This window comes from Vulpes vulpes, chromosome 1, assembly GCF_048418805.1.
Source record: "Vulpes vulpes isolate BD-2025 chromosome 1, VulVul3, whole genome shotgun sequence".
NCBI lineage: Eukaryota > Metazoa > Chordata > Mammalia > Carnivora > Canidae > Vulpes > Vulpes vulpes.
The window spans coordinates 49,403,880-49,429,589 of NC_132780.1; the positions used below are offsets into that span (position 1 = coordinate 49,403,880).

At 40.1% G+C, this 25,710-nt stretch overlaps 1 protein-coding gene across 1 annotated transcript; it reads left to right on the plus strand.

Annotated features, from left to right (window-relative positions):
* The first annotated feature begins 512 nt into the window (after positions 1-512).
* On the plus strand, positions 513-24,847 carry LOC112908678 (procathepsin L). The gene is given in 11 exon segments (XM_072747885.1): positions 513-638; positions 932-1,054; positions 1,153-1,299; positions 1,471-1,567; positions 1,570-1,690; positions 1,805-1,808; positions 2,141-2,285; positions 2,288-2,302; positions 2,954-3,071; positions 4,451-4,542; positions 24,723-24,847. Coding segments are annotated over 11 exon segments (1,113 nt in total).
* The last annotated feature ends 863 nt before the right edge of the window (positions 24,848-25,710 follow it).

The window sequence follows — 25,710 nt, forward strand, 5'->3', positions numbered from 1 at the left end:
TGTTGAATAAGCATAAACTTTTTTTTTTGGTGTCTTAGCTGGACCACTGTGACTGCTCTGTTGTTTTAGTCAATCCAATTAGAGACCATTTGACATAGGGATTGAGACCAGACCAGTGTCAAAAAGTTTTTGTTCTGTAAAGAACAAGCAATTATTATCAAGAAAACATCAGAATAGAAGTCATCAGCTTGAAAAACACAAGCAAACCCAGGAAGATTACAGTGAACCCTGCTGGTACTGATAGGGCCAATCAGGCGAAGCCCCAGGGTCTTAAGTGGGTGGCCTCAGAGCCATGGGCCTGGACCTACACCTGCTGACGACACTGCACAGCTGCATTATCAGATGAGTGCCCCTGGTGGGGCCAGTGCAGTCCCCATGTATGCACTTGGGAGGTTATACTCAATGTTCTCCCCACTGTATTGGCTCTAGCATCTAGAAGAAAGGAGGATGGTTTTGTATATCAATCGGTCTAACCAGAAACTCATTTCTTTTCCATCCCTAGGTTTTGAAACATGCATCCTTCTCTCTTCCTGGCTGCCCTCTGCTTGGGAATAGCCTCAGCTGCTCCACAACGGGATCACAGCTTAGATGCACACTGGTCCCAGTGGAAGGAGGCACACGGGAAACTATATGACAAGGTTGGTAACATCCGAGCTGTCCAGGGAGACCCCCAGAGAACGGTCTATGCTGCAGGGAGTTCGCAGCAGAGAGTAGCTTCCTGAGGCCGCTCTTACCAAGGCAGTAAGCAGGGCCCTGGGTCTGTGCACGAGGTAGGCACATGTCCTGCTGTGTGGCTGCTGGAGCACAGCTTCCAGAAGCACCAGGCCAGCGCTGGACATGGTTTCTCCTCCTCTCTGTCAGCACATCCACTTGGTGCAGCTGAGTGCTTTTAACTAGAAATAAGGATGATGGGTTATATGTTTCTCTGCAGGATGAAGAAGGATGGAGGAGAACAGTATGGGAGAGGAACATGGAAATGATTGAACAGCACAATCAGGAATACAGCCAAGGGGAACACAGCTTCACTCTGGCAATGAATGCCTTTGGTGACATGGTGAGTGTGGCATGGATTGCTGAACATTTTGGGCTTCCTCTAAGTATTCTTTCAAAAAATCTCATGTTTGTCAACATTCTGTTTCCTTTTCCTTGAAGACCAATGAAGAATTCAAACAGGTGCTGAATGAATTTAAAATCCAGAAGCACAAGAAGGGAAAAATGTTCTGAGCACCTGTCTTTGCTGAGATCCCCTCATCTGTGGACTGGAGATAGCAAGGCTATGTCATTCCTGTGAAGGATCAAGTGTGACCATATTCAGCAGGTCACCCTCCAATAGTGAAGTGAAAAAGGAACAAGTGTCATTGCTATGACAGAGTGAGGGACAATATGTTTAAGAGAATTTTCAGATAAATGAGCTATTGTCAAATCTTTGTATTTGTTTTAGAAATTGAGTGCTTTTTAATTTGGTTTCAGGGTCCTTGTGAATCTAAGTGGGCATTTAATACAACTGATGCCTGGGAAGGACAGACATTCCGCAAAACTGGCAAACTTGTGTCCTTGAGTGAGCAGAACCTGACTTCTCTTGGGCTGAAGGCAACGAGGGCTGCAGTGGTGGCCTGGTGGATAACAGCTTCCAGTATGTTAAGGACAACGGGGGCCTAGACTCAGAGGAATCCTATCCAAACACTGAAATGTAAATAGAACTCCTTATCTTGTCATTCCAGCTCTGCTTGAGAGTTGAGGAAAAAAGATACCGTATTTAGTATTCACATTTTCTATTGTAGACTCTGCATCTACAAACTGTCAGAACTGTCATTAAAATGTATTAGCCCAAAACAGTTCTGCTAGCCGGTTACCATTTGGCTATTCCTATTTCTTTGTTATATGGAAATATCTATACCATTCTACATATGTTCAGGTTTTCTAGAATGGAATATTTCCTCTGGACTGGTAGACCAAGAGTGTGTCATTGAATAGACACCAGCTAATTCTCCAACTTCAAAACAACTGATGTTACTTCAGCTCCTGAGATGCTTTATAATGAGATTGACTTGGAAATCATTCAACTGCAAACAGTCTTGAACTCATGCTCCCCAAGAGGTGGATGGTAGTCAACAAGTCTCTTTCCTTTTCCCTTTGAAAGGATGGATCCTGCAAATACAGGCCTGAGTATCCTGCTGCCAACGTCACTGACTTCGTGAACATCCTTCAGCAGGAGGAGTCCCTTATGGTGTCAGTGGCAACTGTGGGGCCGGTCTCTATTGGTATCAATGCAAGCCTGGATACCTTCTGGTCTATAAAGAAGGTAACCATTTGTCTATGTAGAAATACAGGCAGAAAATTTTAAAAACCACCCTAACATACAACAATATTGACTTTGGTATGTGGAAGCTAATGTAGAATTTTGGGGGTATGGACTTAACACAATTGTTCATTCTGTACATGTAATATTTTGTTTCCATTTGACATGACTTGAACCATATTTTCATGATTTTAAGCACTTCACAATATATCTAAATGGCTATATAAGCCAATTGGTATAGCTTAATTCATTTTAATTTCCCCCCACTTGTTAGGCTTTTAAAATTTACAAAGAGTTTACTACTATAATTGAAATCAAAAGAACTGCTTAGCTCAAGTAATTTTGGGTTCTGTGCTGTTTCCTTAACTGATATCCTAAAAGCAGAATGACAAGGTTTCAATGAGGGATCTTTTATGCCCATTGGTAAGTTGTTTACAAAAAGATTGTGCCACTTTTTCTTTCTGCTAGTATTAGATTAGGGCCTGAATCCCTAGTCTAGCTCAGAAAAGAACTGCTTTTAAATCTTATCTGGAGTTATGTCATTTCACTGAATTTTGAGATGCTCCCCTTATCATGGTTGATAGTCTAGATTATTGTCACATGTTAACATGTCACTTGGAGATCTTACCTGGAGACTGAATTTTTCTTTTCCAGGCATTTGTTATGATCCAAACTGCAGCAGCAAACACCTGAATCATGGTGTTCTGGTGGTTGGCTATGGATTTAAAGGAGCAGAATCAGAAAACAAAAAGATTTGGATTATCAAGAACAGGTAAAAAAAAAAACAAACCCAAAACACTTATCTTTGAAATTGAAAAGGGAATCCTTCTTGGAATCAGTGTTTGGATGCAGGTTTCCATGTTCCAACACTTGAACACACTTCTGAAATCCCAGAAGCGTTTTCTCCACTTAGAGGGAACACAGATATACTCATTTGGTGGTAATATTAACATACTATCTCAAGTTTGCTAGGGTCCTGGTGCAGTTTTGGTACCATTGCATTTCTAAATTTGGAAATGTTCTTATTTCAGAAATACATCTGACCCACAAGTGTTCCCTTTACCTGTCTCTTATTTTGCAGTCTGTGAAAGGTTTGGGGATAGATTTTTGTATAGGGTTAGAGCTCAACGATGAACAGGAATGGCCTCTCCTGATTTTACCTGAATTTGTCCTGGCCTCTGCTGCACTGCTCAGTATCAGGTGTGATTGTTCATAAAGATAAATGTAAAAAAATAAATAAATAAAGATAAATGTGTTTGTTCTTCTGTAATAAATAGCAAATAGCAAACACTGTCTCCCAGCTAGGGCACAGACTGGGGCATGCAGGGCTGCATACTGATAGTCAAAGACCAGGACAACCATTGGGGAAGCACCACTAGGGTGAGTATTCCCGTCGTCTGAGATGATGGTGATGAAGAGGGCCATGATTGGGAGCAGAATGACTAGAAAATGAATTTTGTTTTAAAGCTGACCATATCTAATTGTGCAAGATAAAACTCTTAAATCATTGAAGATCCAACTTGTGATTCCCTTCTGTGATCGTTCACAGTGGTGAACATCACTACTTCTTTAATCACTCTAATCAATGTTGTGTGATTCACTTGCTTAATAACTGAATTTTCAGGTTTTAAAAGGTTGCATTAAAAAAAGATTGCATAGAGTTTTACCTTTTAAAATAAAATTTACTTGCATATGCTGAGGTGTGATTCTGTTTTTTGTTTTGTTTTGTTTTTTAAAATTTTACTTATTTAAGAGAGAGAGAGAGAGCACACACAAGTGGTGGTTGGGGGGCGGGCAGAGGGAGACGGAAAAACAGACTCCTCACTGAGCTCAGTGAGAGGGAGAGGGAGCTCAACACAGGGCTCGATCTCAGGACCCTGGGATCATAACTTGAGACAAAGACATAAGCTTAAACAGCTGAGCCACCAAGGTACCCCTGAAGTTTGTACTTTAAAGGGCCTCTTCCACCTTCTTTTTCCCTTCATTGTCACATGATTGTGGGCTATGTTTACATTTTAAAAATTTGATAGGATTTATAACTTTAAGGGAACAGTGTAGAGAACTTTAAAAGAAAGAATGTGCATTTTTTATTTTTCTTTTCTACAAGTTTCAGGGTAATTGCAATTTAAAATCTACTTTTTTCCCCTTAAGTACAGGACAATTATGTTCCAATATCTTGGAATTTTACAGTATCCAGAAGCATTTTGAGATGTATAAGAGAGGTTTGGGGATTGGTCAAGAAGGTAGGGTTTGACTTGTTTCTAGAATTGTGTCAAGGAAGCTGACCTTGCTCTGTCCTGTGGTCCCAAGTATTTTTAATGCTGGCACCTCAAAGCATGTACAGAGAAAGAAATTTCCTGAGGTGAGTGAAGGAAGTCTAAGGCAGTAGAAGGGAGAATGCTGCCTCAGTGGGTCTCTGTTTGGGTGGCAGCTTTGGGGGCCTGGCTGAATGAGGTGGATGCCACTGTTTATGGCTCTGGCCAGTATAAGAATGGTGGACTCTGCTTTTCTTCATAGGCAATCAATATCTTTTACAGCTAAAAGTTACCTACTTAAGATAATATTCTCCAGTTAGTTTTTCCCAGAAAAATTGCTTATAAAGAAGACAGATCACATTTTCAAAATTCAGAAGTTCAGGCCAGAATGTCCCAAGTCATTTGTTTGCTGAGCTACCATCTATATAGAGTCTGGTCACTCACATTTTCTTTTAGGTGGACTAATTGTATTTGAAAGTCTCATTTATGTGTCCTAATAGGAGGACCTTGTTTTTACCCCAAGCTTTAGGATTCTCTTTGTCTCCTAATGGGATTACCAAATCCTGGACTTCATGTGTTTACTAATGCAGCCCAAACAATCCATTCAGTATGTTCACCATACTAAGAGAGCTTTAAAGACAGGTATGGGAGCAGAGTTAAAGAATTTCCAGATCAAGTGTGTCAAGTCTGTTCTAAATTGGAAGAGGAACGCAAGCTTGTTTACAAATGAGACCCTCTCTCACCAAATTCTGGAGACGTTTTTAGAGACACCATTTATCTTGTACTGGAAAGGCAGTTGTGTGGTTGCCAGCTTGGCTGTCCCTGGAAGTCCTCATGAACTCCAAGGAGAAAGAGCTCAGGATTCCATGGTGCCAAGTGGCATTCAGTCAACAGGATGCTGGGGGGGAAAAAAGAAAAACCAAGATGCTAGGACCTGTCTTTGCTGAAATCTTGGAGTAGTTTCTTCTTTCATTTGTTTTTTAAGTGAAGTTCTCAAAAGTACAGTTTTCTGTACCTCTCCTTCATAAGTCATATTTTGCCATGAGGCACAAACCCATCTAATGTCTTGAGGGCAAAAGTCACAGGATGTAAATTGTAAGGTTGATAAAGTCAAAATTGTCTACGTGTTCCCAGTCTTGGAGATGTTTCATAGTGGCTCCCATTCTAAGCTTAAAAAGTGCCTCTTCTAGAACCCATGAAAGATGATATTTATCTTAAAACTCCTATACAAAAAAATACCATAAATCTCTTTGAAGGAGAGATTTCAAATGAGAAAAAAAAAAGTCATCAGCCCATGAATGACCAACAGTAGGTGAACAGGTTGACCACACAAGGACCTCTTGCCTTGTAATCCTACCACAGGATGAGACCCTAAATAGAAAACCATGAAAGGGCATGATGATTACACAAGTCAGGGAAGAAACACAAATGTCCAGCCAGCAAGTGGGAGAATGCTAGTAAGAAAGAAATGAAAATTAAAATGCAAGGTGAGATTGGCAAAGATTTAAAAGACATGGGAAAATAAGCACTATCATGAATTGTTAATTTCTGGAAACATAAATTTGCATTTCCTTGATAGGTAGTGATGGTGAACATCTTTTCATGTGCTATTGGCCATCTCTATAACTTTTTTGGGGAAGTGTCTGTTCAAATCCTTTCTTCATTTCACAGTTGGGTTGCTTTTGTTGTTGATGAGTCATAGGAGTTATTTGCATATTCTGGGTGTTGATCCTTGTCCTATAATGATTTGTGGATATTTCCCCCATTCTGTGGGTTGCTTTTGTACTCTGGCAATAGTGTTCTCTGATGCACAAAAGGTTCAATGGTTGATGGAATCAATTGATCAACATTTTCTTTTGTTGGCTGCGATTTTGGTGTCACACAAAAAAAAAACCCATCACCAAATCCCAAATCAATCAAGGCTTTTTGTCTTATGTTTTCTAAGAGTTTTAGAGTTTTAGCTGTTTTGTGTGGATCCTCCATCCACTTGGAGTGAATCAGTTGTGTGGTGTAAGGTTAAGCCCCTTGTCTATTGTTTTTAATTGGGTTATTTTATTTGTATTATAGAATTGTAAATTCATATATTTTTATACATTTATATATGCTAGTCTCCTGCTTCAGTTGGGGGCTTTCGTGCTTCCTGCTTTCGTGGGGGCAGAGATTGTCTTCCCGATTTTGGCATCCTCAGGGCCCAGCATGGTGCTAGGCATGGATAAGATGCTGAAAAATTATTGAGCTGAGTTTACACAAGATTTTTGAACAGTACTACTCATGTTGTTACCTAAGAGGGCATATGGGAGATTTTGCATTCCATCTAATATTTGGGGCTTGGAATCACCTACAGTGCCTGCTTTTATTGCATTTTGATCTCTTTTATTGGGTGAATTTCTCTTTCTGGTCCCATCCAAGCCTAATTGTTATTGGTTTCTCCTTCTTTCCTTAGAAGATTCTGATAGTCATTTTCCTTTGCTTTGCAAACCTCCTAAACCAGGATGTGTGGGTCAGGGAGTATCTAATTCAGGTGAGGCCAAGCCCAAGTGTACAGAGGTGGCAGTTCCCAGGACAACCTAGAGGACACCTTATCTGATGGATATCCACTCCTGTATCCACATGTACCACAGAAACCGGTTTTTTAAATTTGGATGTTTATGAGAAATTTACCAACTTTTAAGTGCTGGAAACTAAATTTTCTTTAAAAAGCAACTGGATTTCTAAATCTCAGGAGAACAGTAGCTTATGTTTTTTATCTTACTGGTATTTATACACTCTGATCAATTACTCATTCTAACTTGGGTTTCATTCTTTAAAAACTATTACATTTCTTTCACCAAACAAAGTATTTATTGTGAAGCTTCTCTTAGCTTGTCATTCATTACTTATGCTATGCTGAGTTAATCCCAAACTTTGTCCAAATACAAAACCCTCAATGCTTGCCCTGGGTGATTTCTGTCTTCCTTTGTGCTGTTAGAGAATTATTAGATTAGACAAAGGAATCTCAGATGGGTTATGGAATGGGAAAAAAAAAAACTTGCCCGAAGGAGCACTTTAATCACATTCATACCCTCTATGCTGGATACTGAGGAAAATTATGACCTTTGACTCATTTCTTTTTGAACAAATATTCTTTCCATTACGGGACAAATAAAATGTTTACAGTATGTTGATATATTGCTTTGAATGATTTCTAAAGCTGTTGACAAGTTTCCCAGTGGACACACACCACTTACAGTAAGTGCAATTGTTGCTATTGTTCAGAAAGTTCTGGAGCTCAGGAATCAGGGGGGCCATGAACATAGTAAGCCAAGAAGGAACTTCAAGGAGCTGCTGAGCAATGGTTGTTGGTATTGTAGGGCAGGGAAATTTTTCTTTTTTTTCTTTCTAGCTACTTTGGTCAGTCTAATAATTAAGTAGCAATAAAACAGACTAAGAGGAGAAAAATAATTAATTTAGTATATGCAGGAAACTCAAAGAAGTGACGAAAGCAGACAGCTTTTATACCCTTTAGACAAAGAAACAATAAATTTGTGAAGAATTGACAAGACAAAGAAGTTTGGGCTTCGGGTAGTAAATTAGTAAAGAAATAGCAAGGTTTATTTATACAGTTTGGCCCTGAATTCTCTATCTCTGGCATTAAAGAGGTTTTTCTTCCTCCTGGTACAGGATGGGTACTGTTCACATGGGAGATTTATTTCTGCTTTCTGAGGGACAGAGGAGGGTCAGAGTGTCCCTGTTGTACTGACTGTTTCTCAAGTAACTTGACTTTAAAATAATCAGTATGTCAAAGTGGTATATTCTGGAGTTGCTTATTCTGCTCCCCTTCATATATCCTCCCCTCTCCCTCCTCCTTCTTCTCCTCCTCTTCCTTCCTCTCCTCCCTCCTCCTTCTTTTTCTCTTCTTCCTCCTTCTCCTTCTTTAAGTTTCTTACAGGATACCATCTCTTACTTTAAGTGGTCTCTCATTAGATGAGTTTATTCACTGGTCAAGGTGGAGGCTCTTGTGAATGAAATGCTCAATTACATAATGTTTTCAATTCCTAAGCTAGTGGGTGGAGGATAAAATGCCCTAAATGAATGATAATTGGCAACAGTAGTGATGAGTAACAAAAGGCAAAGCCTTGATGGAATGAGCACTGGGTGTTATTCTATATGTTGGCAAATTGAGCATCAATAAAAAATAAAAAATAAATGAATGAATGAATGAATGAATGAATGAATAAATAAATAAATAAATAGGCAAAGCCTCCCCCTGCCCAATCACTCCCAGAAGAGCAGCCGTGAACTCCTCACAGTTCTAGAAGCCAGAGGCAATTCTGTACTGGGTGTGAAGGGCTCAAAATAAAAACCCACAAGTGAAAAGAACAACTTCGATCTGTCTTCTCTCATGAACAGCAGCCAGTAGGGTCAGAGTTCCAAGTGTATCAGCCAGGAAATCGGTAGCTACAGACTACGGGCAAAAAATCCAAAGATCAGTTAAAAATTTGTCTTGTTTGGCTTAAAATTTGAATCTCGTGTCTTTTTTTTTTTTAATTTATTTATTTATTCCTGATAGACATAGACAGAGAGAGAGAGAAAGAATGAGAGACATAGGCAGAGGGAGAAGTAGGCTCCATGCCCGGAGCCGAGGTAGGACTCGATCCAGGAACTCCAAGATCCTGCCTGGGCCAAAGGCAGGCGCCAAACTGCTGAGCGACTCAGGAATCCCCTGAACCAAGTGTCTTATCCTGTAGTAATTCATTTCTTTTCCCATGAAACAGATGCATATATATAATATATATTATACACACACACATATATATTATATATATATTTAAATGTGTATTTATATATAGTTCAATGGCTGACAGTTACTTTTTGTCTGATTTTGGATAAATTTTGAACTGGAAATCTCATGGCTATTAAATTTTAAAATTTTGGATCAAGGCTTTTGGGAGCAGTAACTTGGATGACCAATAACTATTTGAAAGGGGAATAGTAAAAATTAATACTTACTTTTCTCAACCCCTACACTTTGCTTTAAAGCTAGGATTGGTATACTATGAAAACATTAAAAAATAACAATAATAATGTGACTTCCTTTGGTGTCTCTTGCAGTTGTTTTGGGTAACCTAAGCACGATTTTTGAGAATAAGTAAATTGAATAAATGTAAAATTTTAAAAAAGGTTTAGGTAAACTTGTGAAAATGTTGCCCAAAGTATTTTTGATAACCTGAAACCTTGGAGTTCTGCTATGTTAAGTGATAAGGGAGGATAATTTGGTCATTTCCAAATAAGATAAAGTAACAAATATTAAGTATTGAACACAGCACAGGTTTATTAACTTTTGGTTCCTTATTCCAGAGAAATTAAAAATAAATTTGGATTGGCTAGCAAACATGTTTTGTGCTTTATTGAAAGATTCTACTATGAGGAAGCACAAGTTTCTGGAAATTATGAAATATATTCATAAATATATTGTCTACAAAGTGCTGCTGATACAATTCACAAGAGTTTGTACTTAGTTTTCATGAGAAATTAAAACCTCAAAGAATTAGGAACTCTAAGTAATATATATGGTTAAAGCTACCGAAATAATAAGATAGACAACTCCATATGAAGGAAAGTAAGATGTATGTTTTTGGTAAGAAAGTATGGGAAACTAAAATACAATTTTGTTGAGAGAAAGAAAATAATTTTGTCCTAAAGTATTTATTTATTTATGTTATCCTATTTCTTTATTTAAAATTATTATTATTATTATTATTATTATTATTTAATCTCTATACCCAACATGGGCTCAAACTCACAACCCTGAGAGTAAGAGTCACACACTCCACTGATTGAACCACCAGGAGCCCTGCGAAGTTGGTATTTAAAGAGGGAAGAAAAAATAAATAAATAAATAAAGAGGGAAGAAGGACAAAATCTAAATGGAAAAACAAGAAAGTTATAGAAGGCTTATTAAAAAGGAACCATGAAAGGAATTTTATTGTGTGGTCAGTGACTAAAATTAAAATAAATTCATTTTATTTTTTTTATTTTTTATTTTTTTTTAAGATTTTATTTATTTATTCATGAGAGACACGCACACAGAGAGAGAAAGAGAGAGAGAGAGGCAGAGACACAAGCAGAGGGAGAAGCAGGCTCCATGCTGGGACCCCAATGTGGATCATGCCCTGGGCTGAAGGCAGGTGCTTAACTGCTGAGCTACCCAAGGATGCCCAAATAAATTCATTTTAAAATGAGTTTTAATGTCAGAAGTACACTTGTACACGCCTATAATTTGGTTTTTCTTTCTATTAAAAAGGACAAAAAGTTTTCTTAGATTATTGGTTTGCTTTTTATCAGAAATAGTGAACAAAGTTTTTCTTCCCCTTCAATGTAACCTGCCTTGAAAAACAAAGTATCAGTGTTTTAATTTTATCACATCTTTAATTATTCAAGAAAACTGAGTCTTGTTAATATAAAAAGAACTAAGTTTTGTTCACAATCATATAATCTGTATTTGTCTTTAAAATCCTTTATTGTAAAAAAAAACTTTTATTGTCACTTGGATCTATTTAAGATAAGTATTGTTTCATAATGATCTGTGATCCATTTAATGAAATGTTCAAATCTTTTCATATTTTTTGACATACTTCCCAAAATCAAATTCTAAAATCAATTCTTTTGACCACAATCTACCTGAAATTTTCCAGAGGGCCCTGGAGTATTAATAGATTTTGTGGGAAATTAAATCGATTAGGTTTATTATTTTAAATTTCTTGGGAAACATTGTCAAATAAGTGATACTAAGCCTCTTAGATTATATTTGTGTAAATATATGTCATTAAAATAAGTGTTCTAAGAATTGTATAAAATTCCTTGAAATCGGAAATGTCCTGGTATGTCGTTATCTTGGCATATTGTGTGTTGAAGAAATTTCCAAATTTTCTTGTCAATTGCATTGTCACAAACTCTCACCAAATCTTTAACTATGGCCGTTTTTAAGCCTTCTATCATTTCCAAACAGTTATATTTCTACTAAGATACTTTCATAAAACCTTTCTGCTAATGTGCTTCATCTTCAGAGAAATTCGTGAAAAGGATTTTTGATAAATACAGGTTTCTGATAACCTGAAGATCATAAAACTGAACTGGGCAAGAATTTCTAGAACTGGTGGAAAAACTGGATTCAAGTAGAACTGAATTCATATAATGGGACTGAATGAACTGAGTAGGCTGATTACAGTTTTTATGACATTTGTGTTTGAAACATTGCTGATTTTTAATGTTTTGTTTTTCCACATTTAAAAAAATTTCTTCTCTTAAGCTGTGACTTACAATTGGACAAAATATACGTTCATACTTTTGTGAACAAATTGAAACATTTATCTTTTTCTCCCTACCTGATCCCTCCAGAATTCAAAAATTCTCAGTGAGTATTCTTAGATTTCATGACAATATATTCATTTGCATAAGTTCAATAAGAATCTTTTCTCCTTGTAACAGGACACAATGGAAAACACTGATTATGCTATCAAAGCTTTGATTGGATGTCATATTTGAGACAGACATGTATAGGGTGAAATATGACCACAAAGTTTCAAGGATCTAAGACTGATGGCATGGAGCCAATAAAGCCTCTTAACAAAAATTAAAAACAAAAAGCAAACCCCAACAAGCTTGGTAACTTTTCAAGTGAGTAAAGAAGTTTACTTCCTGGCAGGTGGGGGAAACTCAGGATATTTTGGGGACCTCAAGAAGACAAGAATTTACCCAAATCTTTTTAAAAAAATTTTTTATTGTACTTTATTTTTTTGCATATTTTTTTATTGGAATTCGATTTGCAACATATAGCATAACACCCAGTGCTCACGCTGCCAAGTGCCCCCCTCAGGGCCTGTCACCCAGTCACCTCATCCCTTCATCCACCTCCCTTTCCACCACCCCTTGTTTGTTTCCCAGAGTTAGGAGTCTTTCATGTTCTGTCTCCCTCACTGCTATTTCCCACTCATTTTCTCTCCTTTCCCCTTTATTCCCTTTCACAATTCCCCAAATGAATGAAACCATATAATGTTTGTCCTTCTCTGATTGACTTACTTCACTCAGCATAATACCCTCCAGTTCCATCCACGTTGAAGCAAATGGTGGGTATTTGTCGTTTCTAATGGCTGAGGAATATTCCATTGTATACATAGACCACATCTTCTTTATCCATTCATCTTTCGTTGGACACTGAGGCTCCTTCCACAGTTTGGCTATTGTGGACATTGCTGCTAGAAACATCGGGGTGCAGGTGTCCTGCCGTTTCACGGCATCTGTTAGAATTTACCCAAATCTATAGACATTGCAAGCAAAATCTGATGGCAAGTATTTATTTATTTATTTATTTATTTATTTATTTATTATTGAGAAAACCATTTTTATTGTCATCACCTCCCAGTGTATATGTGCTGGATTATGTACCAAATGGCCAGATCTTCTAAAGAACAACTACATAACATTTCTTTCATGTTTCAAGAGATGAAAATAACTGTACAAGGTTAAGTACAAAAGTACACAAGAGAGCAGACACAAAATATCCATGTATGAGATTTTATCCCACCTGCAGCTTTTACATATTTGAAAAGTAGAATTCATGAACTAAAAAATATTGTCCTTCTATAGTCCTGTCAAGTTTAATGGAAATGTGTTTAACCTCATTACAACACTAACACCAGTATCACTGATTTGATATTTACAAAAAAATCATATTTTTGAATAAGTTAAAGTCAATGCAACACCCATGCAAGCTAGAATGCTAGTTGTTTGGTGAACAAGGATCTGACATCAGAACCAGAAGTCCATAAAGTCCCAAACATTAAGTCTGATCTTTTTCAAACTGCATCCATTCCTTGCACTGATGATGTGAAACCCAATCCCATTCCTCTTTGTGTGTGGGTTTGTGATCTTTGATGACAAGTATTTAGCGTGACTTCTATCTTTGAGAGGCTGTTAAAAGTTCAATCTAGAGATTCCTTATAAAAAGTTCCAGCAAAGCACTTTTACTATTCTTGTTGCTCCTATGTAAATATTCAGATCAACTTTTTAAAAACAAAACTTAATTTGCAAACAAATTAGTCTTCATTTGGCTATTTTTGGTAAAATGAGGGTGATTGCAGAGAGGAAAAAATATGTTTTAATAACATGGCTTTATAGATATTAGATTCTAATACAGTTCATTATAAACTGAACTAGATCCTGATTTCTTTTAGTTTCTGCCAAAGCCCAGCTACACCTCTCCAAACAAATTTTTTCAATTTTTTCCCATGTATATATTTTTAAAGATTTAATTTATTTATTTGAGAAAGAGAGAGACTGTAAAAGTGGGAGGGGCAGAGGAAAAGGAAGAGAGAATCCCAAGCAGACTCCATGATGAGCATGGAGTGGATGTGGGGCTCTATCCCAGGACCCCGAGAGCATGACCTGAGCCAAAACCAAGACTCAGATGTTTAACTGACTGTACCACCCAGATTCCCCCTATTTTTTCCCCACGTTTTTGAATTGAAATCATTTGATACTTTGAACTGCTTTTTTCGCCCCCGTCAAGCCCCAGAAACTGAATATAAACCACTTGATGTAAACTTCAGAGAAATCACTGACAACTCATTCACAGACCATCTTCGTACCTGTTGCTCTGGGGACCACTTGAAGAGATTTCCAGACACTGGAACGAACCATAAACCAGGAAACCTGCCCAAAGGCCACTATCCATGTCATACTATGAAGATGCTTTGAGCATGACATCTGAAAGGGTTCTCAACTGGCCACCCTCAGAACTCAGAAACTGGTTTATAATTTGATCTAAACCACTATTTTTCTTTTCATAGAAATGCCTTTTATTTGTAACCTGGTTATTTAAACCATATACCTAACTTTGAGAACTCACCTGCATCACTACCTCCTGAAGTGAGTTTAACCGAACTGACCTATTGTCAGAACAAAGAGACTGGTTTGAGAAGAAGGAACGGTACAGCCACTTTGAATGTGTGAAACATCCAGGGAAGTTTCAGAGGAAGAAACTGTTGAGGTCAACATTGGCTGCTCCCAAATAAGCCGCTTTGGCATATTGATTATTTTATTTTCTTAAAGACTTTATTTATTTATTTGACAGAGAGAGAGACAGGAAGAGAGAGGGCACAAGTGGGTGGAGGGGCAGAAGGAGAGGGATAAGCAGACTCCCCACTGAGCAGGGAGTCTGAGTCAAGGCTGGATCCCAAGACCCTGAGACCATGACCTGAGCCGAAGGCAGATGCTTAGCTGACTGAGCCACCCAGGTGCCCCAGCAAGTTTTTTATAACTGGAGAAATCCTGTCACACTCTCTGACTGGAGTAAAGGGCAGGAAGTTAATGCTGTGGAACTTTCTGGTCTCTAATCTTTGGTTTCTCATTTCCACTTTCCTCTATGCCTCATTAATTGCTTCTCTCCCTTGGAAGATTGTTGTGTTTAGTACTAATTTCCTGGCTATTGGTACCAACACTGGCCTGAGACCTAGCTTTGAAGGGTGAGGGACTTGGAGGTTCTCCTTTGAGCAGCTCAGATTTTCCCCTAGGGGCTTTAACTCTGTCTGGTCCCTCAGAATTTCCCTAATGGGGAGAGTGAGAAAAATACTAAGGTAGTTCCTCCTTTGCCAGCACAGAGATGCAGAGAGGTGAGCAGGAGGGGGAGGTGGCATGCCTGTAGCACCTGCCTGGCTGCGGAGGCTGAGAATCTGGACGCTGGCCCTCCAGCTGCCTGGAACACAGTCCTTAGCCATCGCGGTGGCACGTGACTCCATTACTCATGGAGGGATCAGAAAGGGAGCGGTGGGGACGCTGGCTCCAGTCTGAGCCTTGGTGAGAGTGGCTGTTACAGCCTCTGGCATCAGATGAGGCAGCAGGGACATGTTACTAGGCCCTGGATGCAAAAACCTGCTGTGAGCTGTGAGCTCTCCTGCCACCTGCCAAAGTCAACCCTGTAGGTGCTCATCAGCATCTTGCTGTGTGTATTCACCAACTAGTGCATTCACTAACACCAGAAGAGCTCAATGACTCGGTGGGCATAATGGGGTCCAGGCCGAAACTAGGGGCAAGAATTGAGGACATTATCCAAACCCAGAGCTTGAAGAAGTGGAGCCACCTCTGTCTGACCAGACAGACTTTTCCATGCGCTGGGGCTCTGGCCCACAGGGGGGTTCTTCTTGCTTCTCTGGCTTCCTCCCCCAAAGGCACTGGTGTTGACCTACTTTACTTTTTACCACCTTGGTTTTGCCTGCTTTGGATAAGTTCCCAAAGCCTTGGAGGAGCTGCTGAATGCTACTAGCAATAACGCAGCCCTGGAGCATTGAGCTCATGTGAACAGTAATGCTGACAACTTCCTCTTCTACTAGGATCATCCCACTGACTGGACAGCCCCTCAGGAGGCTGCTGGTTAGTCTCTGTTCCCACTATAGTCAGTGATGAGAAGGCTTTCCTTATTTAGATACAGGACCCCAAATGACACAGTCAGCCTAAATTTGCCAAGAACAGTCTCTGTGACACTCACCCCACCATCATGTCTCATCGTATCCCTCTAGGTACCTTCAGATGTAGCCTCATTTTCACAGGATCCCTAACTTCATTTGTTGGAGAATTTTTTGGAGAATATTCAGCAAATGTTGAAATGGGTAAAACATTTGCCAGAAATGCCTCCTAGCATCAGGACCATCCAACACTACTCTGGGGTTCTCCTTGTTGGGGGCGGGTAGAGTAAGGGGCAGGGATGCATCCTGTCCTTCTGATCTGATTAATAACAACTTGGACCTATGGGAGGAAGGTCAAGTCCTCTCTCTGGTGACCTGGAGTCTGAGGGACAGGCCCTGCAGCTCCCTTCTGCCTGGGGCACATGTCTGGGGCCTTCTCCTCACACCCACACAGCCTTGAAGGGCCACTGCTGAACCTTTCCACTTCCTTCAGCCTCCTCCATCTGACCATCTTGTTTATGCTCCCTACTGCTTCAGCAGTTCTGTCCTGCATGGTTAACAGAAACATTCAAAAACATTTCCAGAAACTGGTCACTGATCCATGGATGACAATAAATTTTTCACTATTAAAGACACCTTCAGAGGGGAGCCTGGGTGGCTCAGGGGGTTAAGCGTCTGACTCCTGATTTCAGTTCAGGTCATGATCTCAAGGTCGGTATAGGGCTCCATGCTGGAGGTGGTACCTGATTATGATTCTTCCCCCCCCCCATTCCCCAGGCTGCTCTCTCTCTCTCTCTCTCTCTCTCTAAAAAAGAAAAGAAAAGAAAAAAGAAGAAAGACGTAGTAGCTCCTTTTCATGAGTATCTTTAAAGGATACCAAGTGGACTTGCTCTTCTGCTGACCATGTCTTTCACAGCAAAGTGCTTCTGGGAGAGGAGAAGCAGTTCGAACTCTCTGGAATCCTGGCTATAGGTACTATCTAGAATACTAGGTCTTATTTTAGGAATAACTCAGTACTTAGCATTCAAAATAATTTCCTAGTTCCAAGAAATGCAGGGAATCATTTCTTCTTTCCAGGAGAAAGAGATGGGCAGAGGTGAGGACATCTGCTCAGTGCGCCGCAGAGTCCCTGAGAAAATGTGCGGGAAGGACAGAGGACAAAGGCAAGCGGTGGGCTGAGGACAGGAGGGAGCTGTTGGAAAGGGTCCAGAAAACCTTTCTAAACTCAAAAGAAAGACAAAATCAAAGAAATAAGATCAGGTACCACTGGTTGTTGAGGCCTGTCACAAATAATGTCTCCTATGTCTCTGAAAAAGGGAAGTGATTTTACTTTTCTGTAGGAGAAGCAATGCTGGCCATATTTTTCAAAGACTTTGTTATTTGAGGCAAGAAATTTCCCATTTGAGGCTAAAGTAGGTTTTCCTCTTCTGAAAAATGTTCGTGTTTACTTCTGAATTCAGGTTTTCCATCTTTATAACAACTTGAGCTTGTTATAACAACTTGTACTGTTATTATAAAAGGAAATAAGAAATTGTACTAAAGTTTTGATATGGAATGTTTCTGTAATGCAAGGAGGCTTTCTATGTCTGTAGCAGGGGCCATGGGGTTGGCTGGACTCCTCGAGGCCACAAGAAACTGGCCCTGATATTTCAAGGAACTACAAAATAATGATCTGCAATTCCACCATTATGCCCTGTTCCTTAGGTGTGGACAGGAGATAGCACTCATTCATTCAACAAATATTTATTTAGGATCCATCATATGTCATGAGTGGTGGACATGAAGATTGCCAGGCAAAGGCAGATGATAATCAAATAAACAAATGTGTAGTAATTTAGGCCACTAATTTTGGAATTAAACAGTTTCATGGTTCAAAATTGATTCTGCTTCTTAACATCTATATAATCTTGAGCAAGACCATTCATCTCCCAAAGACTCCATTTTCTCATCTGTCAAAGGGGATTAAAAATAACTACTTTTGAGGGTATTTTGAGAATTTATAGAAGCTATGTTATTTAGTGGTTAGCATACAGTCCCTAGACTGTAGCTAGTACTATTATTCTTAAGGATGTTCTGTAATTTAACGGGGCCCTTATCATCGAGACACCCTTGTTGGGTCATATCTTAAGACACATCACTGAAAATTTTAGAAAATCAGACAATCCAGAAATAATAGAACACATGACAACAAGCCTTTGAGATCCAAGCACCTGAGGTCATAGGACCAGTAGAGAGGACAGAGGCTCAGGGACCCAAGGACACAACTCTCACCTGGAGCATTCCAACAGAGAGCCACAGGTGTGCTCTCTGTTCAAGTCCTTGGAAGGAGACTTAAGGACTAAGGCACCTTTGAAGACTCTCAACCAAACCAGCTTCCACCATCATGGCTTTCTGCCCTGCTTTTCTTTGCTTGTTCAGCCCCTAAATGTGCATGATGCATTAAAATAGGTCCCCAGTGGGCAGAATGTTGGCAAAATGCACCGGTTAGTCCATCCTTGCCTCAGTGAAACTTGCTCATGGTTGGTCCATCTTGGAAGCCGGTGTTCTTCCTCCTCTTCTCATTCATGTTCTCAGAAAAGTCTCAAAAATGACTTTCTTGACTTCTAGAGGATTCACTCTTCATTGGTCCTGGCAAAATGGACTTGCCAGCAAACACAAGTGAATAGTTGCCTTAAAATTTCAGCGGGTTGAATGCAGATAAAATAACAGTCTCCACCCTCCAGGCACCTTGGGGCAGTGTACACAGTGCACAAGCATTTGCAGGGCCAACGGGAAATATGCTGCTGCAGCTGAGGTTCACAACCCACTCCAGCCCTGCTCATTCAGAGCTCATGATCCAGACATGGGGGCAAGCGGGGGGGAAGGGGGCTGCAGCGGGAGGTCCCAACTGGATGGTCACACCCACAGGACAGTACCAGGGAGCTGGGCATGTCTTGCTCTCCTCAGTCTTCCAGGTGGTCAGCACTGCCCCCCTGAGACCACCCACAACCATTGTGCCCAACTTGTTTCCTGTTCTTTTTCCAGGAGGGGGCGAGACAGCTTCCCACACTCACCTGCTCACTGGGAAGCAAGTTGAATTTCTTTTTCTTGTGGCAAAATACACATAACAGAGTGACTCCTTTCCTTTAGGGCATTCACCTATTTGTACAGCTGTCACCGCCAACTATTTCCAGAACATTCCTCGTCTCAAACTGAACTCTGTCTCCATGAACCACTAATTCCCCACTCCCTTATCCTCCCAGCTCCTCAGTTTCAACTGTGATGATTTTTAGAAGGTTCATGTTCATCTTTTATTGCCTTTCTTGTATTCAACCCACCCTTGATGAAGCCAGAAGCATCCATTGCCTTGGGAAGTGTCAGGAGTTGAAAAGGAGAAATGAAAATACAGGAGTCAAAGATTCAAGATTTAACTTCCCAAACTGAATTTTTGAACTCCTGGATTTCATAAAAAGTCAGGCTGTATAGAGAAAGATACACTGTTCTAAATGCCAGAAGCTCCTGAGAAGCTGGGTGGGCCCCTCCGATGTCCTGACTCATGATCATCTTGTCTTCTGCTATGCGCATCTTCAGGAGATGAAGGAATCCACAAGCAGCAACATCACTGGTTTTAGTTTTTTTGGTTTTGTTTTCTTTTTTTCTTCCGGGCGGGGACGGGGCGGGGGGGGGGGGGGTGTCTTTTTTTTTTTTTTTTAGAGGGAGGGAGTCAGGAAAGGGCAGTGGGAGAGGGAGAGAGAGAGCATCTTAAGCAGGTGCCAGACCCTGTACAGAGCCAGCCTGATGCTAGGCTTGACCTTGTAACCCCGAGATCATGACCTGAGCCGAAATCAGGAGTCAGGTGCTTAACCGACTGAGCCACCCAGGTGCCCTAGCATCGTAATTGTTTTAACAAATGTCTACCTGGTTACAGTGGACGAGGAATCCAGGTTTCCATGTAACCTGGAGGTAGGACAGGACAGGAAGGTCAGGTGCAATGCCAGCGCACTCATGAATTAAAACCAGCTCTTCCCATTCTCTCTCCCTGGGTCCGTTGCAGCAGAGACCGGCTGCCCCCCGTGTTTCATGACAGGGCTGTGGTCTGACCTCGTGTGTGACCCCGCTTCCCCCTAAAGATGAGAGCTGTGACCATGTTTCAAGAGCCCCTGTGTTTCCCAAAGCAAGGCTCTACCTGTGGAACAGGAGGTGAGTTTTATAGTATCAGGGGATAGAATCTACATGGCCATGAAATATTTCATGGGATAAAGGTTGTGGGGCTTTACACTTCTATACACAGCACAGCACAAAGACTTTTGGACAAACAAAATAGCAATAAACTTTAAATCCATACTACCCACAATTAACTAGTTATTACTCTAGTGAAATGTAGAAATAAGGATCACTGGTGATTTTTTTCTAAGATTAAAGTATTTTATTTTCTTTTAAGATTTTATTTATTTATTCACGAGAAACAGAGTGAGAGAGAGAGAGAGAGAAAGGCAGAGACACAGGCAGAGGGAGAAGCAGGCTCCATGCAAGGAGCGTGATATGAGACTCGATTCCAGGACCCCAGGATCACGCCCTGGGCCAAAGGCAGGTGCTAAACTGCTGAGCCACCCAGGAATCCCCAGATTAAATTATTCAATTGAAATAATGTCCATTATTCTAAAACCCCAAGTTTCTTAATTTTCTTTTTTTAAAACTTCTTTCTTTTTCTTTCTTTCTTTCTTTCTTTCTTTCTTTCTTTCTTTCTTTCTTTCTTCTTTCTTTCTTCTTTCCTTCCTTCCTTCCTTCCTTCCTTCCTTCCTTTTTTTCTCTCTTTTCTTTTTTGGGATTTATTTGGCATTACAATATATTTAATTTGTTCTTTTGAAATGACTGATGATAGTGTTGAGCAGATGTTGCTGTTTCTAAGTGGCCTTACTTTGCAAAACAAACTGTCAGTCCCCCATGTTCTCCAAGAAATTTTACTATTCCATGAGCATCTCAAATTGTGGGAACCACTGGCACATAGTAGAGCTTCTCAAGGATCAGGCATCAGTAAAATGAAAAACTACTTTTCTTTGGGTAACAGCTTTCTGCTACAGCCTTGGGGGCAGTGACAGTAAAATTTATTTTTATTTCTAAATTTCAGGATTATGTTCTTGCCAAAATGATGAATGAAAATCTAATCAAGCTTTTATTCCACTTTTCTCTGCTTTAGGGAGAGATAAATTAAATGCCACCAGAAGAAAGCAATTAGATAAAGCCACAAATCAGAACATTCTACAAGATAACCTGTTTTGCATGTTGGCCCTGGGGCTGGGTGTTCTCTACATGAAAGTTTCTGGAGGGGTCCTCACTATTTATGGTCTGTGTTGACTGATGAAGTCCCTCAGTGGTTTCTTAGTGCCAAGGTGGGCAGGGTCCTGGCTGGATGGCTGGCTCCCAGGCCCAGTGATGTGAGGAGGCTAGAGAAGTGGGAACCTGGGCCAGATGATAGGGGAGTCTCACACAGGGAAGAGACCAGAACTCTAGTGAAGCTGTGTCCCCAGTGAGGGGAGTATGCGCAGAAACTCAGCCCCTCAAATCAGGCAAAGAAGGAAATCAACCACGAGAAACTGATTAATGAGTGTTGTTAATTCAAGGAGCATTTAAAATAAGCCAGTAGATGAGAAAACTTGACATGTCACAAAATTCTACAGCTCATACATGAAAAAAAAATTTCAATAAAGTAGGTTTGGAGGGAAAATTCCTCAACATAATAAAGGCGATATATGACATACCCATAGTTAGCATCACACTCAATGGTTAAAAACTGAATGATTTTTCTCTAAGATGAGGAACTAGACAAAGATGTCCAATCTTGCCACTTTTGTTTAACATTGTACTGGAAGTCCTGGCCATAGCAATCAGACAAGAAAAATAAATAGAAGGCATTCAAATTGGTAAGGAATAAATAAAATTGTCACTATTTGCATATGACATGATACTATATATAGAAAACCCTAAAGACTCCACCAAAAAACTATTAGAACTAATAAACAAATTCAGTAACCTTGCAGGATACAAAATTAATATACTCAAATCTGTGATATTTCTATACAGTAATAATCAAATAGTAGAAAAGAAATTAAGAAAATAATCCCATTTATAATAATACCAAAAAAGAAAATGAAATGCCTAGGAATACATTTGGTTCGTGTAAGACCTGTACTTTGAAAACTATAATAAGATATTGATGAAAGAAATTGAAGACAATACAAACAAGTGGAAAGATATACCATGCTCACGCACTGAGAATTAATATTGTTAGAATGTTCATAATCCCCAAAGGATAGATATAGTGCAACCCCTATCAAAATATCAATAGTATTTTTTACAGAACTAAAACAAATAATCCTAAAATTTATATGGAACCATAAAGGACCCTGAATGGCCAAAGCAATCTTGAGAAGGAACAAAGTTGGAGGTACCACAATCACAGATTTCAAGATATGCTACTAATGCATAGTAATGACAGCAATATGGCATTAGTACAAAAATAGTCACTTAAGTCAGTGAAACCAGATAGAAAGACAAGAAATAAATCCACACTTATACAGTCAACTAATCTTGGACAAAGAAGGCAAGAACATACAACGAAGAAAAGATGGTCTCTTCAATACCTGCTGTCAGGAAAACTGACAACTACATGCAAAACAATGAAACTGCACCACTTTCTTATACCGTATACAAAAATACATTCCAAAAGAATTCAAGACCTAAATTTGAGGTGTGAATCCATAAAGCTCCTAAAAGACAGTAATCTCTTGGACATCAGCCTTAGCAGACTTTCCAGATAATGTCTCCTCAGGCAAGGAAAACAAAAGCAAAAATAAACTGTTGGGACCATACCAAAATAAAAAGTAAAGTACTTTTGCACAGTAAAGGAAACCATAAAATGAAAAGGCAACCTATTGACTGGGAGAAGACCTTTGCAAATTATATATCTGGGAAGGAGTTAATGCTCAAAATACATGATGAACTTACAGAACTCAACAACCAAAAAAAAAAAAAAATCAGAATATTCAGGACCTGAATAGACATTTTTGCAAAGAAGATATACAGATGGCCAACAGACACATGAAAAGATGCTCAACATCTCTCATCATTAGGGAAATGCAAATCAAAATCACAATAAGGGAGTGCCTGGGTGGCTCAGTGGTTGAGCATCTGTCTGCCTTTGGCTCAGGTCATGATCTCAGGGTCCTGGGATCGAGTCCTGCATGGGGCTCCCCACAGGGAGCCTACTTCTCCCTCTGCCTGTGTCTCTGCCTCTCTCTCTCTTTCTCTGTCTTTCATGAATAATTAAATAAAATATTTAAACAAAACAAAATAAAACCACAATAAGATATCACCTCATACCTGTCAGAATGGCTGGTATCAAAAATACAAGAAAGAATAAATTTTGGCAAGGCTGTGGAGGAAAGGAACCATCATGCATTGTGGGTGGAATTGAAATTGGTGCAACCACTGTAGAAAACAGTATGGATGCTCCTCAAAATATTAAAAATAGAAATACCATACAATCCAGTAATTCTACTATGACAATCCAACAAGAATGAAAACACTAATATGAAAAGATATATGAACTCCTATGTTTATTGCAGCATTATTTACAATAGTCAAGATATGGAAACAGCCCGAATGTCCAATGATATATTAATGGATTAAGATTTGGTAAATATATATGTATGCCATTATATATGTACATATATAATGGAATATAACCTAGCTGTAAAAAGGAATGAGATTTTGCCATTTGTTATATCAATGGACCTATAGGACATCATGCTAAATGAAATAAGTCAGATAAAGACAAGTATCACGTGATTTTGTGTATATGTGGAATCTATAAAACAAAACACAACAACAAACAAACAAAAAATGGAACAGATTCATAAAAAAAAGGAAACAAACCAGTTGTTGCCACTGAGTAAGGGGCTGGAGGCTGGATAAAAGAGATGAAGGAGACTGAGAGGACAAGCCCAGCAAAATCTCTGGAAATAGCCCCCAACAGCCATTTTTGAGCAGCTGTGGAGTTGAGCCCCATGCCCAGCCTGGGTGAGCAGGCCCGTGTCTGCACACCTGTCTCTGTGTCCCTGTGCTAAGCCCCAGGCTGGTGCCCACCATGGGAGCTCAGCAAAGGTCTGGGAGATGATGATCAGATGACCTCACTCCTAATACACAGTTGGTCCTGATAGTGTCCTCAAGAATCCAAAGCCCTGACAAGACAATGGTGCCATCACAAGTATGGATTCGAACTGGAAAAAAGAAAAAAAAAAGGAATAGTATACAAAAGAGAAAAGGGCCAAACAAAATTCTTACCTCTTTCTCTATGATAAGCCCTCTTCAGATTTTGTTTTTTAAAAACAAGTATCAAATTCTTCCAGATGGCAATCGATCATTTTTTTTCTCTCTCAGTCTTGGGAACCCTACTTTTCTGAATCCTCTACACACAGTGGATAATCATGTGCATTTCTCTGCAAGCTTTTTTGTTACCTGGTTATTTTTAGGTTTCAGGTCTATGGATATTTTGCTTTGTTTTTAAGAAATTGTGGTAAGAGAGACATAGCACAAAATTGTTCATTTTAGCCGCATTTACCTTCACGGTGCAGGGGCAGTGAGCACACCCACATTGCTGTGCACCATCACCACCATTGGTCTCCAGAATGTTCTTCATCCTGCAAAACTAGAATTACAATTTTACGTTTCACGAAGGCTTTCCACTTTTAGGCTCAGATCTCCCGACCTTCCTCCGGGTGTACAGCCTGGCTGCCACAGCGGCTGGTGATGGGGGAGCAGCCGGGGCGGCCCTTCATGTTGGACTGGCTTTCCAGGATCACAGCATGAGAGTGTAGGGCCAAGGGCAGCTGCCCCCAAATGCGCCTCTTTGGCATATCGATCATGATGAATAAAAGTTACCCAAGAGACGCTGAGGCACTCAGGCCCCCGCCCCCTGAGAGCAGGCAAGATCCCTCCCTGTGGATTGTGCCCTCCCTGAACCAGGAGACAAAGATATTCTCGTCACCAGAGACGGGAGATTCATGGGCCCAGAAGGCTGGGTAACCACTCATGGGACTTTTTACCTACTTTCCCACGCAGCCCACATTCTGTGCAGAATTCCTTCCTTAAGTGAAGTTCCTGGAGTTAGGTTATCCTGGTCCCGTCAATTCCTCCCAGATCCAGCATCTCTTTGTCTAAAAAGTGTAAAAACTACAGCCTCAGTCCCTTCCATGGGGCTCGGTCTCATTACTGGGCCTCAGTGTGCACAGAAGAGAACTTTGGTTTCCTCTCCTGTTAACCTGTCTCATGTCAAGTTAATTCTTAGTCCGACTGGAAGACCCTGGTAGAGAGGAATTTTTCCTTCCTTTCGAGGGTTCAGTAAGACCCACTGGGGACTCAGGACATTGTGGGGATCATCCATTTCATCATTTCGGGGAATCCTGTGTTTGTAAGTAGACCCCTCTGCACACTGTCCACCAGGGTTCCCACCCACAGTCCTGAGTCCTTTTCCAAGGTGGGGAATCCAGATTTCAGAACCAATCAGAACTCACAAAAGTCCTTCAGCACTCCATAAAAGCTTTGGGTCCCTGGGAAGCTCTTGTCAGTATGGAGACCTCAGGCACCAAAGGAGCCCATGAGTGGGCTTTGTACCAAGGGGCAGCACCACCCAGAGGGGTGAGGGGCATGTTCCCAAGTGCACGTCACTGCGACACTAAGA